This window comes from Phragmites australis, chromosome 19 (assembly GCF_958298935.1).
Source record: "Phragmites australis chromosome 19, lpPhrAust1.1, whole genome shotgun sequence".
NCBI classification, from domain to species: domain Eukaryota; kingdom Viridiplantae; phylum Streptophyta; class Magnoliopsida; order Poales; family Poaceae; genus Phragmites; species Phragmites australis.
In genome coordinates, this window is record NC_084939.1 from 18,757,696 (window position 1) to 18,774,365 (window position 16,670).

General features: G+C 42.7%; 1 protein-coding gene across 1 annotated transcript; it reads right to left on the bottom strand.

Annotated features, from left to right (window-relative positions):
- Positions 1-5,947: 5,947 nt before the first annotated feature.
- On the bottom strand, positions 5,948-11,654 carry LOC133899871 (protein NRT1/ PTR FAMILY 4.4-like). Its single transcript, XM_062340900.1, has 5 exons — positions 11,311-11,654; positions 10,942-11,159; positions 9,929-10,378; positions 8,192-8,322; positions 5,948-7,149 (listed from the first exon to the last, which is right to left on the bottom strand). The coding sequence occupies exons 1-5, from the start codon at positions 11,444-11,446 to the stop codon at positions 6,285-6,287; spliced, it is 1,800 nt and encodes a 599-aa protein (XP_062196884.1). The 5' UTR covers positions 11,447-11,654; the 3' UTR covers positions 5,948-6,284.
- Between the last annotated feature and the right edge of the window lie 5,016 nt (positions 11,655-16,670).

Sequence of the window (16,670 nt, forward strand, 5' to 3'; positions counted from 1 at the left end):
CGTGGATTTTTCATCAGATTGCTCCATATATTTGTGTTTATAATCCATGTTGTCAGATTTTGTGGGGAAGATCCCGACTTGAGGTGAATGTGGCATTCACAGTTGTCTCGGTAGCCAAGTGGTTCGAACTTAATACCGTAATCCTTGCGCATTGATCCATAAAGAGATTTACCACATCGCTAGAATCGTTGATGGAAAGATCTTCGTCGAAATTCATCCGATCGATCACTAGTTCATCAGTGGGAGGGGTGAAGTTGTCGTAGAAATGCTCATCCAAAAAACCGGTCCTCGATGTAGGCTTGGCGAAGTCGACGGCATGTTCTAGATAGAATCTTGAATGCTTATTGTCATAATCCCCACAGACTACGCGAACTATTGATACTTGGTGAACCACCGATCTTACAAATTTGTAAAATAGATAGGGGATGCCTTGAGCAAATGAATCAAAATAACACACAAAGGGGTTTTTAGACAGATTCAAGCTGTCTGAGGATAATAACCCTATATCTTTTTTATTTTATATTTATCAGAGCCTGTTATAAGAGGGTTCGTGGCTAGCCTAGATGGATCTATCCTAGTCACTGATTTTTTTGCTCGACTTATGTTGTCTTTTAGCTTGTGTGACTTCTAAGGGCATGTAGAGACTCTCAATGTCTTGTTCTCCGCAGGGGGCAGGCTTCATATGTATAGGGTGGACGTACGTCCTCTAGAGCTTTCTTTCTCGTTTTTAGAGAAAAACTTTTCTATTTACAGAATACTCTAGATATATATAGGTAGTTTTCTTTTATTTATAGATCCTTTCCTAGGTATAAAGATATGTTTAAAAAAATTATAGAAAGTGTAGGAGCACCCAATTATGATAATTATCTATAAGTCATCGTCAGATTTGCTTGTAAATCATGCTATAAAACTTCTTATTTACCCATAACATGAGATGCACATTCTAAGGTTCTCGATATCATCTACACGTGTTGTCATCAGATGATACCCTACATCATAGTCATTGAAACCGGACAAGACCGAAGGCTCAACTAGACAGAAAAAATGGAATTGAGGTATTCGTGGGTAGGATGGAACCAGGATTGGATCGTAGGGGATGAGAATTGATAAATTTGAATCGGTTCTATATGTTATTAAAATGATTCTTATAAAAAAACATAATTTTTTTTAATATGGGTTAATATATTTTTTATTTAAAGAAAAATAAAATATAGGCGTTGCAATGAATTCATGTCCTATGATCGGTTTAAAATACTTTTTTCTTATTTATACATAAATTTGCTTACAGTAATAAATGTACGATCTTTTCTATAATGGATGATGATATCTATATATTTAACATCTCGATATTGCTTTTTCTAGTTTGATATTGATCTACTATAGAAGTTGTTAAAAAACATCTATAATTAAAAATAACTAAAGCTCAAGTCAATAAAGAGTAGAGCAGTGAAACATAAATCATAACTATTAAGAACAAATGCATTAAAATTGATAAAGTTTGGCAAAAAAATTATTTCGTTATATGCATTCATAATAACTGTATGTAGTAAATTATACTTGATGATATCTAATATCTAAAATATGTTCCGAAAGGGAACAAGCTTTCCAATAGGGAACAAGCGCCACATTTGGTAGAGCATGCCGTCGAACAGGACGCCAGCTGGGATGGAACCCGGCGCCTACCTCCTTTCTTTGAGTATGCACGTGCTCCTTCACCTACAAGCAAAAAAGATGTGATCAGAAAAATAGATATAATACTTGAAATATATATAGTTGATAAAATAAATTTATATACTAATTAATTCTTAAATTATTTAGTTTATATGCTACCAATTACATACATATACAATGTGAAACTACATAAACATAGCGGGCCTGCCCTGGCCGCCGCCCCGCAGTCTTCGCCCCTGTTCGTGGGATAGGTTCACTTCGAAGACTATCCATGAAATCAGACAAGAAAACACCTGAATCGTCTAGTTTTTATTGAACCAGTGAACCGGCGGTTTTACGGCAGACCAAGCAGTTCCTGTTTACGACAAAAAGAATCCAGAACATTTTTGCGTTACAAACCGAAAATCGCTTAGATTTTTCTGAAGATTATCTATTTTTTTGGATTTACTAAAATATTTATTTGAAGCTACTAGAGGGCGTTTCAGAAGCTCTTGATATTTTATTTAGATTCTTTGCATCCTGATCTATCTTCAGGATTTTTCCCAGAATTTTTAGGACATCAAAAAACATCGCAATTATTTGATTCTTTTCTTCTCCCTTAAATCACTTTTAAGGCCGATGGAATCGAACTCAAAATCTGTAATATTCCCGATGTGGAAAAGGTATTATTCTGCATAAAGATTGGCATAACATTATTTGATGTATGCCAAAATATGTAATATTCCCCGAAAGAATTGCGTGCCATCAACTCCGTCCTTGCATTGTGTCAAATTTGCCTGTCAATCATACATACAAACCTTCATATTTACGCACAACACGAGGTGCACATTCTAGGATTCTTAATGTCATATACACGTGTCGCTCTCACATGACACTCTACATCTTTTTAAATTTCCAGGAGATCTTTTTTCATCGAGATAAAACACTCAATAATGGTTTCTTACTGTGAAACTTAGACTCAAACTTAATAGAAGATAGCAACAGGCTAGGTCGATGCAGAAATTTCTTTGAAACCTATGCTTCTTAATCCAATCTCGAGAATCACGCTGAATTTTTTTTGTGAGACTTTTCATGCATATTGTCACAAAACAAGGGGGTTAAGCATGTTATCAGATACTTATTGAACCACACATATCCTTGTCAATGCACTTAATTAGATGCTCGATCATGGAGTACGATCTTTTGCCAAAGTGTGACCAAGACAGTTATCTCATCCCCGCTCTCATTTGCAAACACTTAATGGAGTACATCTTTTCTGAAAAAGCGACAATTCATTCTGTAAACCAGACCAATGTACGGTATATGGCTTAATAACTTCTATTCATTACTATAGAATCTCACTGCTAGTTCATAAACTAAACTAGCAGATCTAGTATTAAGAGGTTCTAGCTATAAACTGGCACTGGTAAAAGGTATCACTATTGGTTCATAAGCTCAATCGATAGATCAATGATTGAGTCATTATGAACCGACAGTGATAATCATTATCACTGCCAGTTCGTAGCTAGATATTATTAATCGATAGTGATAATCTTTGTCACTGCTGATTCTAGCTAGAACTGATAGTGATAAAACGCTTATCTATAAATATCTTGGTCACCCTGCTCCCCATCTCACTCCAGAATATCGATCCCGACAAGTAATGACAGTTGAAGTGGTGCGATGGTCATAGTCATCACTTCAACCGTTGCTACCCCTCGGACCCATCTTCTCCTGTCATCAACCTCGCCACCGTCACTATCTCCCACCGAGGCCATGCTATGCTGACCTTGCTGCCGTCACCATCTTCCCATCCCACTCCCCTTGGGCCATCTTCTCTCGTCGCCGACCTTATCGTCGTCACCGTTCAAGATTCTGATAATAAGATATCTAAATAAGTGGCAGAAAACATATTCATCTTAAGATAATTGTGTTTTCGCTATTTATTTAGATTTACTATTGTTACTCAAGTTTGACATCTTCAAGTAACAAGAGATATAAAACTATTATGCAAAACTGCTCTACCAGGAGCTCTTCAGCATATGGGGATTTGAAACTAGATTCCCATACTAATGACACACGCTGTTACTAACAATTTCGATGCAATAAAGTAGTTTTTTAATTGATTTTGGAGCAATAAAGTAGTTTTTTAATTGACAGTGACGAGAAGTATTGCAGTTTTGATTTCATCATGAGTCGGTCGAGATTTCTTTAAGGTGAGAAGGATGCAAAGATATGTAGTGCCGCAAATAGCATTTCAGTTATTTTTGCCATCAAAGTTGCCCCAAATGTAAAAGTAAAAACTGTTAGAATTTGAGGGGGTTTTTTCCCTTTAAAATTCGAATTTGAGTTGAAGTCAAATTTGAATTGATAAAAAATTTTAACAGAAAAAAAGGGTGGAAGAGGCCAGACCGAGTGGGTCGCTTCAAGGCCCGAAGGCCGAGCAGCCCACCTGGCCGGCTGCCTAACCTAAAGGGTGCCCTAGCTCCTGGAGCTAGTGACCACGGCCACAGAGGCGCGTGGGGGGGGGGGCTCCGTCCTTCCCGGTCGCTCGTTCGCTGTCTGGCGGATTCGGTGCGCCATTGTGGCATCATGGGGTTATAACCGAGTCTCTCCTTCTCCCTTGGGCGGAAAAAAATCTTCTCTCACCTAAGCTTCTCCCCATCTTTTACTCCCTGCTCTCCACTTGCGCTCGCCGCCGCGGCTCTCTCTCTCTCACGTGCGAGGATGTGCCGGCTCCTTCCGGTGGGGCGACGACCGACGCGGTAGAGCTTGTCTCCGGTCGAGTTCCCGTCGGCTCTCTCTCGCCGGCCTCGTGCGGGATTTGGCGCGGCGCCTTCCGCTTGTACGGCGCTCGGCGGCTCGGTCTCCGACTGCGCATGTGCTTGTGCGGGTCCGTGGTGTGATCGGCGTGGTGGTCTCTGGGCTGTGCCTTCGTGCACGCCATTGCTTGCAGGTTCTGGTCCCGTGTTGATTTTGGGCGCGGGACGGTTGCTCGGTTCTCGATGCTTATGTGCCGTGTTGCCGTGCGTTTATTGTCCAGTGGTGATCGCTCTCGGTGCTAATTGTCTTGGACGGTGTTAGGCTACTTTGCCTTGAACCGGTGTTGGACTCTTGCTGTTGCGGTTTTCTCTGCTTCTCGGGTGCCGGCTGTAGTGTGCCTCGCAGCCGGCTCTGTGGCATTGTATCTTCAAAAACTACTCCCAGCTATCCTCGGCATAGAGGGGGAGTCTGTGTTTTCTGGGATAGCGCATTCGCGTGCCTTGCCATCTTCATCTTGTTGGACAGTAAGCTCGTTCCAATCCCTCCTTTACATTCTAGCGTGCAATTTTTTATTCTCAGTCAATTTTAATGTATATGCATGCTAGAAGAGGCAATAATCTACTCTGTGATGATTGCGGGCTAAATACGATTAGTGTTTCTATTGTGCTCTTAAGCTAAGCCATAGTCGCCAGTTGTTGATCTAGTTGTATCTCTGTTAATCAGTTTTGTGTCCACTATGGTGTGCCTTTTGGCGCCCTCTGTTTAGTGGCTCTGTCTTGGCTCAGTGACTTTGGAGGGCACTTGCTGCTCTCTGTACTTGTTGGCAAGGGCGCCTTTGGACTGGTTTGTTGATCTGGTGCCCTTTTGTGGTGCCTGGTATTGGTCTGTTGCCTTTGGCTGTGTTTGTTGGCGCCTCTTTGTTGGTGCCTTGTCCTAGTAGGCTTGGGCGCTCTGCTGTTCTCTTTGTTTGGCTCTCTCTGTTGTCTGTGGAGGCCGACTGGTACTGTACTTTAGTTTTTCAGAGTTGTACACTTGACCATAAACTAGGGTAGCTCGGCCTAGCTCTAGAGGTGGTTTGATATACTGATCGGTAACATCTTAGTATGCGTTGGATGGCTGTTAATTCGGTAACTCACACTGAGAGCCATAACTATGTTTTAACAATTGTTTATGTGTTATATTGCCTCTCATTGTCAACTATCATTTTTGATTAATTTGTATCCCTGAGTAGCTTATGTTCTTTCATATATGCTTTTGAAATGCTCATGTTTACCTATATGATATATGTTGGCAGTTATGCTTTTATATATATGTTTAAATTCAGAATCAATTTAATCGGAATGTTGCTAAAATATACTTTAAAACAAAAAAACAAATGGTCACAATTATAAAACTAATTCTCATAATCTACGATCCATATTATACTATAAAATTACACAATCCATAATTCGGTAGGAACAGGTTCTCCATTAAATCCATATTGACAATTCTAATAGGTCCCCTACCTTTGCAATGAGCGTGAGAGCACCAGAAGTTTAATGGCGCACCAAACTAATTCAGTGCTCTGCTTTATCAGAAATCATTTGGCATTTACACAGTTACTTATATTTTAGCTAGCTCCTCCCATGCAAGGAGAGGTTCAGCTATCCAAACCAGTTCTACTCATGCATCCTTGCAGGAGTCGAATTGACAATACTACCCTTACTCACTTACCAGTGTGATTAATTTAACTCATACATCACCACCTCTCCTTAACTAATTACCCCTGTTACCATGAAAACAACAAAAGAAAAGAAAGTAACAAAGGTTAACTACACTTAACACTATGCTTGATCTTGCATGGGCCCACTTGTCAGGGGCCCATGTTAATATTAGCACTCAGCAGTGCCCTTCTCGTCGTCCTCCTCACCGCCGGTTCCAACACTGGCCACCTGCACCGTCTCGACGCTCTTGGAGTACCACCTCGCCCAGAAGAGGTAGTTGAAGAAGTTCAGGAGGCTGAGCGCGGCGAGGAGCCAGTAGAAGAGGTCGAGCCTGTCCTTGTTGAGGTCGTTGTTGGCAAGCCAGCCGCCATTGCCGGCGGCGGAGCTGCTGGTGACCCTGTTCACGAACGACACGAGTACGGAGCTGAGGTAAAAGCCGAAGGAGTAGGAGCAGTAGGTCATCGAGGTGAGGAAGGCCTGCATGCCGCCGAGCGACTGCTTGTAGAAGAACTCGATGAGCCCCACGGCGGTGAACATCTCCGACAGCCCGAAAACCAGGAACTGCGGCGCGATCCAGAAGATGGACAAGAGCCGGCCTTCGACGCTCTCGGAGCGTCTGCGGGCCTCGACGAGTGCAGCGGCGACCATGGAGAAGGTGACGGCGAAGAGGCCGACGCCGATGCGCTGGAGCGGGGTGATCCCCGTGGCGACGCCCGTGAGGCGGCGCATGGCGGGCACGAAGGCAGCCTCGTATGCCGGGACGAGCGCAACGAGCATGATGTACGGGATGGCCTGCAGCGAGGCGGGCGGGACGTGGAAGGAGGCGGCGAGGCGCGTGTCCATGGCACCGCCCTGCTGCACGGAGAAGGTCTGCAGCTGCGCCAGGATGGTGTTGAAGACGATGGTGCACGCGAAAATGGGCACAACGAACAGCAACACCTTCACCTGCTCTACCTCCGCCGGCGTGCACAGCCGCCACGGGCTCTCCTTGCAGCTGCCGTCCGCTGCCTTCACGCACGCCTTGTCCAAGAACCTTGAAGATTTGCAGAAGATTATATATCGAGGCATGCATATAGCTCATTTATTTGTTCTAGCAAATAGTATCTCACGATTACAGGAAACAGTATGATGCTCTGCAAGAGCTAGCATTGCTATGCTGGCAAGAAAAAAAGTGACAGGTGGGCCTTGCTACGGATGGAACTAAACATAGAGGCCAAGAATCTTATGTCCGGACATTCCCCACGAGCCCGGGGATGCCTCTCATGCATAACCGTCTGATGATTTGTAAAATCATGAACTACGGTGCATGACCAGCATCCTCACGTGGAACATGTATACTATGAAGTTATCTCTACTTTAGCCTGTCAGTTAATTTGACAAATATAGAATCAATTTAGGATATAATAATCTGAAGAAGTATAAAAAAGAGGGATTTGCTTATATGATGATTGAATCTATGTGACCGTGCGACACGGAGATGGAAAGTGTTGAGGAGATGGTTGTCATTGATCAATGGAGATCGCCGACGTTGATGAGGTCGGTGCGAGCCGATGAAAAGAGGCGCCAACGCCCATCCATAGAGGTGATCGACACATGACTAGAGTTGAGGTTTTTGCATGTTGATTCGTGTAGACGATAGTATGGATGGAGACTGTAGCCAGATTTTGAAAATAGACTAAGATAAGGAAATAAAACACAATCGTTGTAGATCTTATTTTAGTTTTGAAAGAGAGAAAGAAAAGAATACACCGTTGATTGATATTGGTCTTTCATTATGTGATATCATTTATTTTGATTTAAGTTTTCAGAAAAGAGTGACAGAAGGAAAGATAGCACGTTACAATCAAGGAATGCGATCAATGACGACACGTGGGGAGTATGTTAATTGTTAGTCGGCTAATTGATTGTGACTTCCTATATTATAGGAGAGAGAAGGAGACGGGGGACATATTTTAATTGTGAACCGTTTGATCGTGTAAGATATATGACAGAGATCGTTCGGATTTGTTAGAACTCATCTATTTATAAGAGTATATATATATATGATTATAAATTTAGCTTCACGAGGTGCATACCTGAATTTGTTGATGTGTCGGATGTTGGTGGTGTTAATGGGTATCTTGTGGGTGCTAGGGCCGGTGATGGCCTGAACGGTGGTTGTCGACGGGCACACCTGCTTCCTGTTGGTCACGGCGGCGACGAACACCTACATAAATTCCCATGCCTAGATCTTAAGTTCAAATGAAATGGAGCAAATTTGCAGATCATTGTTTCTGCATTTGGTTTCAAGACAGATAATAAGGTATGCATATATCGTCATGTCACAGGTCTCCCCCACACATGATTGATGCATTGCGAGCGTAACAGAATGGGCCTCCTGTTATGCGATAAATAATCAGAGGCACCTTCCAACAGCCAGTGCTGTTGACCCACTGAGTGGAAAGCCGATCCACTAGCCCTTGCCAACTTGTCCCAGGGACAGGACATGGCCAGTGCGCAGATCAAATAATCAGTGGAGAATATACCCTAAAACGCATGCGATTTCCATAATCATATATACGAACAGATAGACACTAGATATACATACATACATACATACATGAAGAGCTAGCGCTGATATACAACCCGTTTATACAACTCTTAACAACCAGGAGCTCAATTTTCTTAAATCACTTGCGTGAATGCCTATCTTTTTATCTCGAAAGAAAAATGAGTGTTCACTAAACTCACGTTGATCATGCAGCTTTTGGATAACAGATTAGAAAACTAAACAAAACACCGGAGGCTACCTTTGCTCCTAAAAGTACGGTAGCATATCTGCCGTTCTGCTTTCTTAAGAAGGAATCATGATACGACTGGTCAAACTTCCTTTTGCTGTTTATTTGTTGGATATACACCTGCATATGCATCACCTTATTTTACCGAGCTAGTGTTTCTCTTGTTATTGGATCTCGCATATTTATATGCAGTAGTGCACATACGTGCAGGTAGGGCCGGCTGGGGACATGCCTGATTTTGCATGATTGCACCTAATAAATATGAGTTCTATTCAGCAACTAACATGCTACCCGTGGGCGACGATCTTCCGAAGAGCTGTCTGCTCTTATAACTGTTTTCTGACTAATCTACTACTGTGCTGTCTAATAGCCGGTCGTGTGCTTTTGGTATTGTGCCTGGCACAGTTGTAATTTCACTGGTGGTTGCGATGGCTCTCCGTTTGTAAGAAACGTTTAGCTGGCAGTCCTAGGTACTGCGTTGGGTCTCGTGATGGTTCGATCGTCAGGTTTATATTCTTTTGCTGTACATGGAGTGCGTGATGGTTAAATTCCTTGTAATTTTGTTGCTTTGTGGTAATGAAATTCGGGAATGCCCCGTTCTAAAAAAAAAAGTAAGTGTCTCTGGCTCTGAAACTATCTGTGTAGAATATGTGTTTCAGCCTCGCATATTCCTACCAGGTGGACGTCCTCTCATACGATCTACCATTGATTTGGCATCGAGATTCGCAAGCGTAAGGAGCCGGGCTATATTCCAAACGTATCCTGCACAGATCTCAAAGCAAAATCAGCCGCACGTAAAATTAATGTGGGGACGTGCACCTAGTTGAATTCTCCTTCGAGGTCGAATAAACCGGTATAAATAAAGCACAACCGTACAAATACATAGGATAAGCATTTGTACTTCGTTACCGTAGCTGGACTGTCCGTACAAATACTATCGCTGTATAGCAATACCGAGAATAGTATACGTTGAACTGAGTTGAGTGTCTAAGAGGAAAAAAGAGAATATACATTGGATTGGTAGGACGTACGTACCTTGGCTATTGCAGTGAAGATGCTGCCCTGCGGCGGGCTGTTGCGGTAGAAGCCGACGCCGGCGACGAGGCTTACAAGGCCGAGCGCCATGGCGCCGGCGGAGACCCCAAACCCGACGTCCATCCCGGAGCGCGTCTGCACCCAGACGAGCACGGTGAGCGCCACCAGCTCGCCCACGCAGAAGCTGAAGTATGCCGCGTTGAAGTAGCTCGACAGCCGCCGGGCGTCGCCGCCGCTCCCGCGCCGGAACTGGTCGGCGCCGTGCGCGATGATGTTGGGCTTGAGGCACCCGCTGCCCAGCGCCACCAGGTACAGCGCCGCGAAGAAGAAGCCGGCTTTCACCCCGCCCGCCTCCTCGCACGCCTGCCCAGTCGCCGCGGCGGCCATCATGTCGCACGGCGGCGGCCGGAGCTGCGGCACGTGCGCATGCACCGCCAGCAGTATGAACCCCTGCCATACAAACCACAACAAAACGAAAAAAATGTTCAGAAAGTTGGTCTACTGCAGCATTTCTGTTGCATGCCATTGTTTGATACATTGAATCTGCAGTAAAAGCGAGATCGAGTCGATTGGCGTTTTGGCCGCGCACTGATGGCGCACTTGATGGCCGCGCCTGCCATTGCGGGTGATGATTTGTTTGTTTCTTCACCTTTACTAACTTGGGCTAACAACATTAATCGTTCTCACTCTTCCCCATTTCGATTCAGGCGGTTAGAGTTGCACTCGCCTTTCGTTGAATCTTTTCTGCATCTTTTTGGAAGTTGTATTATGTTTAGAAAAAACAATTGGCAGAAAGGGCTGGAATTAAAAAAATATGATCATGTTCATGATGCCTCTTTCACAGAAGGAAACAAGAATGCAATCAAGAAATTACAAAAAATAAAAAAGCCCCAGGTAGCATCTTTAGTTTCTTAATTAGCTTCGTTATATGATCATTAAGTAATCAAGTCCAGCATATTCAACAATGAAGAGATTAATTTGCTAATTTCTCAGGGTGGTTTAATTGTGCTTACGGAGAGCTCGACGAATCCAAAGATTAGCATGGTCCAGGAGCTGCCGAGGTAAGAGTCGGAGAGGAAGCCGCCGAGGAGGGAAAGGAGGAAGACGGTGCCGATGAAGTTGGTGACGATATTGGCTGACCGGGGCAGCGGGAAGTGCATCTCCCCAAACACGTACGTGATCAGGTTGTTTCCCACCGCCGCGATCGCCATCATCTCAAACGCCTGGATCCCTGCAGCAGAAATACAGTTCATCAACCATATTGAGAATCAAAGAACAAGGAAGAACAGAGCACACCGAACACAGTTGCAAACTGCCTGGAACACTTCTGAAACAACTCAACTCTGCAACAAGAAAGGAGAGGGGAGAGGGCATGCACCAACCTAGGACGAAGACGGCGGCTTTCATGCCGCCATGCTTGTGTGGGTCGGAGGGCTTGCCTCTCCAGTCAATAGAGGCCTCAGCGGCAGCAGCCATGGAATCCCGTTTGAAACCTTGCCTGGACTCAACATCCATCATTCACCTCTTCTTCTTTTGCACCGCACAGCACTCCCTCCTACTGTGCTCTGTTCACTGGTTTCCAATATTTCTTCTCTCTCTCTGCTCTTGTGATACTACTCTGCTCTTGTGATACAAGTTATGTATGGTTAGAGACCTTCCTGGTGACCTTACAAGCTAGAGCACACTATCGAACTAGTGTGCTGTGTTGTGGCCACCTTCCAGGAGTGCCTTGGTAAATTTCTAGGCAACTGGGTCGGTTATTTATAAGGGCTCCGTGGTGGGAGAGCCAATTATCATGGCCTAGAATTTACCCATGGGAATGCGAAAAATGTCGATAAATATATTGAGAGCATCGTAGTTAATCATGTGCTCTCACTGATGAGGAAATGACTTGATTAGAAATCTGATGTAAAATGTCAAACAAAGGGAGATAATACGGGTGCATTATCCTTGTTACTACCTCCGATCCGATTTACTTTTTTATCAAGAATATTGCCATGATATAGAAGTACTTTGGGTCATGAAGGCTAGTATCGTTGCATTGTTCACTACTATAGAAAATATCATTACTACCAATTCAAAATTGACATCACTATTAGTTTTTGAATTGTTAGTAAATTAACGACAGTGATAATCTATAATTATCAAGACCAACTTATGAAACTACAGCGATAACGCAACTATTATTGTCGATTCATACTTTGAACCGGCAGTGATAATCCTTCCATAAGTGCAAAAATACTGTAATACCCTGTGTTTAAGCATTAAGAAAATAACCAAAATCTACTTTTGTTTAAAAATATTCTAATTATTTAAACCAACATAAATCAAGGAAATATATATTTAAATATATATATACATGTATGTATATATTCAAATATATTATTTTGGCTAAGTACTCCAAAAAGTACCAAATTAATTTCTAAATTAATCTTTGCAATTGATCATATACATTTTGGTTCATTGTATTTACGGTTCTTTTAGGAGATATTTGAATTTGAATGTCTCTCAAATTTGACTACATTTTAATTCTTTTCGGTTGATTTCCTAATCTAATTCAATCCTTGAAAATCGATCTTCCAATCCAGCTCAAATCCATAATTCAAGTTATTCAACTGAATTATCCCTAAATTTGACTTTAATCAATAATTCAATTAATTCCCTTTTTTACTATAATCAAATTCGATCTTCGACAAATTCAAATTGTCATCAATTTTTGTATTCGAATGCAAATTCAATTCTTAGTTCAATATCCGATCTATTTTCAAATCAACTTCAAATTAAAATATTTCTTTTTGAATTTATATCGAACTCTGGAAGAATCTCCCGATTCTTCTTTTATATCAAATCCTATCCGAATCCAGATTCGTTCGGTCGATTTCATATTTGAATGTAAATTTGAATCGTTCAAGTTTTAATCAAATTAATTCCAGTATAATCATTTCATAAATTCAATTCAATTCGATTCGATTCAAGGTTCAAGTTCAGATCTCATATTTATATCCTCGTGCCAAATTCATTTAAACTTTAAATATAATTTGAATTATTATAAATCCAGTTCAAATTTCAGTAGATTCATATTGTCAATCATTTTCTCTCTCTCCTCAGATCTTTTCCTAAGATCTTTCACTCTATCTCTCTCTCTCATTTCTCTACGATCTTGCTCTCTCAGCCTCTCTCTCTCAGCTCTCTCTTCTCCGATCTTTCTCTGCCCACTATTCATAGTCTTCATGGTTACTGTTCATCAACGATAGAATCACTACCACTACGCTCCTCTACGTTCACACCACCAGCTCCTATCTCCTCTCCCTTGACCTGCACACACATAGAAGCATTTACAAACACACAGCACCAAGCACACATCACACACAGTAGCAGCAACGACGCCGTCCTCTTCTCCTCTTCACACCCATGCACGAACACCAACAGCTCAGCCACGCGTCTTGATGAGTCGCTTTACGCACTGCTGCCACGTGCAGTGTCGCCGTCTACGCCGTCCATTCTCGGTGAGCTCTTAGCTCTCTTCACCCCCTTTTGTTTAGCACAGCTGCCGCCGGGCGTGCCCCTTAGTGCTACCCAACTGGCCTACGTTGCTCGGCCACATCAGGCCGATGCGCCATCCCACTACACCGCAGGCACACGCCGTCCAAGCCATCCTGTCAAGCTGCTAGCATGACTTGCGGCCCAGCCCTGCACGTCCTCCTACACTACTGACTTGCGCCTCGAGTTGCCACCGCCGTCGACGTAGAGCCCATCGCTTTGCTCCTCTCACCTGAGCCGGCCTACCTCTGCTCCACTGTGCCCCCAACACATGCCACTCGCACCGTGTCATGCTGTCCCGCCCGTGCCACTGCTCCACCACACCACCCAGCCGAAGAGATTGTTTCCTTCCAACCTTCTCCCTCCCCTGTGGCCGGTCTCTCTCTCCGGTACCCTCCCTCTTCCTCCGCTCCCTCTCTCTGGTTCCCTATCTCTCTCTCTCTCTCTCTCTCTTTGAGCCTCGCGCACTCATGGACCACCGGCTGGCCTTATCCTCTAGCCCACACTGATAGGGATTCTTTTCACCACTAACAGCAAGAGATTCTTTTCACCACTACATGAATTTTCCGCTATGTCGATTCAAATTTCAAACCTGACCAGCGAAGAGTCTTTTCTCCCTGTCCTTTCAAAAGGTTTGGATGATATTTCTCGGATGACTCAGAATTCCTACTCGGATGGAATACTTACCTGGGGGCTTACTCATAACCCGGAGTTATTCAAATTCTTGATTAGATGGCTCAGGATTCTGGATACCTAGCTAGACATTAAATCCTATCCGAGGACCTGAGTTATCACTTGAAGAAACAGCTTGTCAAAATGTTTCTCTTTGGGCTAAGTTTTTATTCCGTCATAGCCTCATTTCACATACTGATGGGTGGCTTGACGATAGGTAGTACAAAGCTACCATATACGGGTGTCCTATATGTATACAAATCCCGTAGGTTTCTTGTATTCTCAGATCATACTTCTATGCCTGGGAAAAGAATCCTTAGATGTATGTAAATTGCCCACAAGTACTAGGGTATCTAGTAAACAGGGAAGCCTATCTCTAAGGATAACAGAATCTTACTCGGAAAGGAGTCCGAAGGCTACACGACAACCCCCATATATATAAGGAGCCAGTAGACCTTGCGGAGGACAAGTCCGTTAAACAAGCAACAGCCTTAAGTGCTCCATGAGCCCCCAAGCCTTCTGTACTCATGATCTACATCGACATCTTGCTAAGACTACATGTAAGGAGCCCTCAACTAGGTTTAGATCCCATCTAGGCTAGATAAGATCCCCCTTATAATCTGCCTCGAAGATCAATACAAGACAACATGATGTATGGCTATTATCCTTTAGAAGGCCTAAACCAGTATAAATATCTATGTTCTAGCGTACGATTCAGCTACAGGAAGTCCCCTACTTTATTCAAATATTCGTAAGATTAGTGATTTACTAATCGTTGGTAGGCCTAAATATATACATAACACCCCCTCCCATCAAAATCAAAGTGGTATAGGAGGCTCAGAAGCACTATGTTTGAGCAAATGAAGCCTATGATACCCTTGAATTTGTGGTTTGGTGAAGAAGTCTATAACTTGAAAATCTGGCACATACTAAAGAGCAATTGTATTCTGATGACAATGAGACTCATTAAAGGAAAGCATCAACACAATATGATTTATGCGTTCATGCTTCACATGATCATTAGCAATCTGTATAGCGCCAATGTTATCAAACATAAGAGGTGTAGGTGATTCATAAGAGGCTACAAAATCAGCCAACAACTAGCGAGGCCATACAATCTCTAAAGTAGTAGTGGCAAGGGCTCAAAGTTATGTCTCTTTACTATAGCATGATACAACAGCTAGCTTCTTGGACTTCCATGTAAGGAGAGAAATACCAAGAAAAATACAATAACTAGTGACAGAATGATGATCCACCGGACTAGAATAAAGCTAAAGTGGATTAGAATAAGCATAGAACAAGCACTAATATGAAATCCCCCTCAAGTAAGGTAACACTCGGAGCAAATGACCAAAATGCACATAAGTAGGAGCACTTACAAACTAGCTCAAAATATGAACCACATGAGTAATATCAGGTATGGTGACAGTGAGATAAACAAGACTACCTACAATATGACGATATTGAGAGGGGTCCTCAAGGGGTGTGCCATCAGTAGGATGAACCTGCAAAATAATGCTCCATAGGTGTAGCATTGTCTAAGTATCAGTAATGCCAGAGCTAGCCATGATATTTTGAATGCATTTAGATTGAAAAAGGTAGAATCCCTTTTCTGAAGTCACAATTTAAATCTTCAAAAAGTAACTAAGAGGACCTAAATCAGACATTTGGAATTGCTCACGTTGAGTTACTTATTCACATGAGCAACATGCTCAACATTTTCTTTTGTAATCAACATATCATCAATATAGAGGAGAAGCAAAGTGTTCCCTTGTGGAGATAGATGAATAAATAATGCAAGATCATGATCACTAAGTGAAAATACAACAGCTTAAATAATAGGAATAAAATTCTCAAACCATGCACGAGGAACTTGTTCAAGACCATATAAAGCATAGCGAAGATGACAACCATATCATGAAGGAGCATCAACACCCAAGGGTGGCTGCATATAAAACTTCCTCATGTAAATCACCATAAAGAAAATGCATTATTAACATCCATATGAAAAATAGTCCAAGAACAAGTAGCAGCCATTATAATCAGAGTACGAACTGTGGTCATGTGAATAACAGGAGCAAATGCCTCATCATAATCTCGACCCTTAGTCTGGTGAAAACCTCTGACAACAAGACAAGCTTTGTATCTCTCAATGGAACCATCTAACTTTGTCTTAATTTTGAACATCCACTTATATGTGATAGGAACATCATGAGAAGGTAAGGGAATAAGATACCAAGTGCTTGTATGATCAAGTGCAGCAAGCTCCTTAGACACAACAGATTGCCACATATGAATATTGGATGCCTCCTGATAAATAGATGGCTCCTTAGCAGCAACAACATTCACACAGAAAAAATCCACATGTTAGGAGCCACAATAGTAGCATGATCACATAGAGCTACTAAAAAAACCATTTCCAGGGGCAGTTCATGACCAGTTTTCACAGGCGTTTAGCTCAACCGTATGTGATCAAAGGCCTGTGAAAATGGACGACTTCTGTAGGCGCAAAAGAGACCACCTGTGAAAA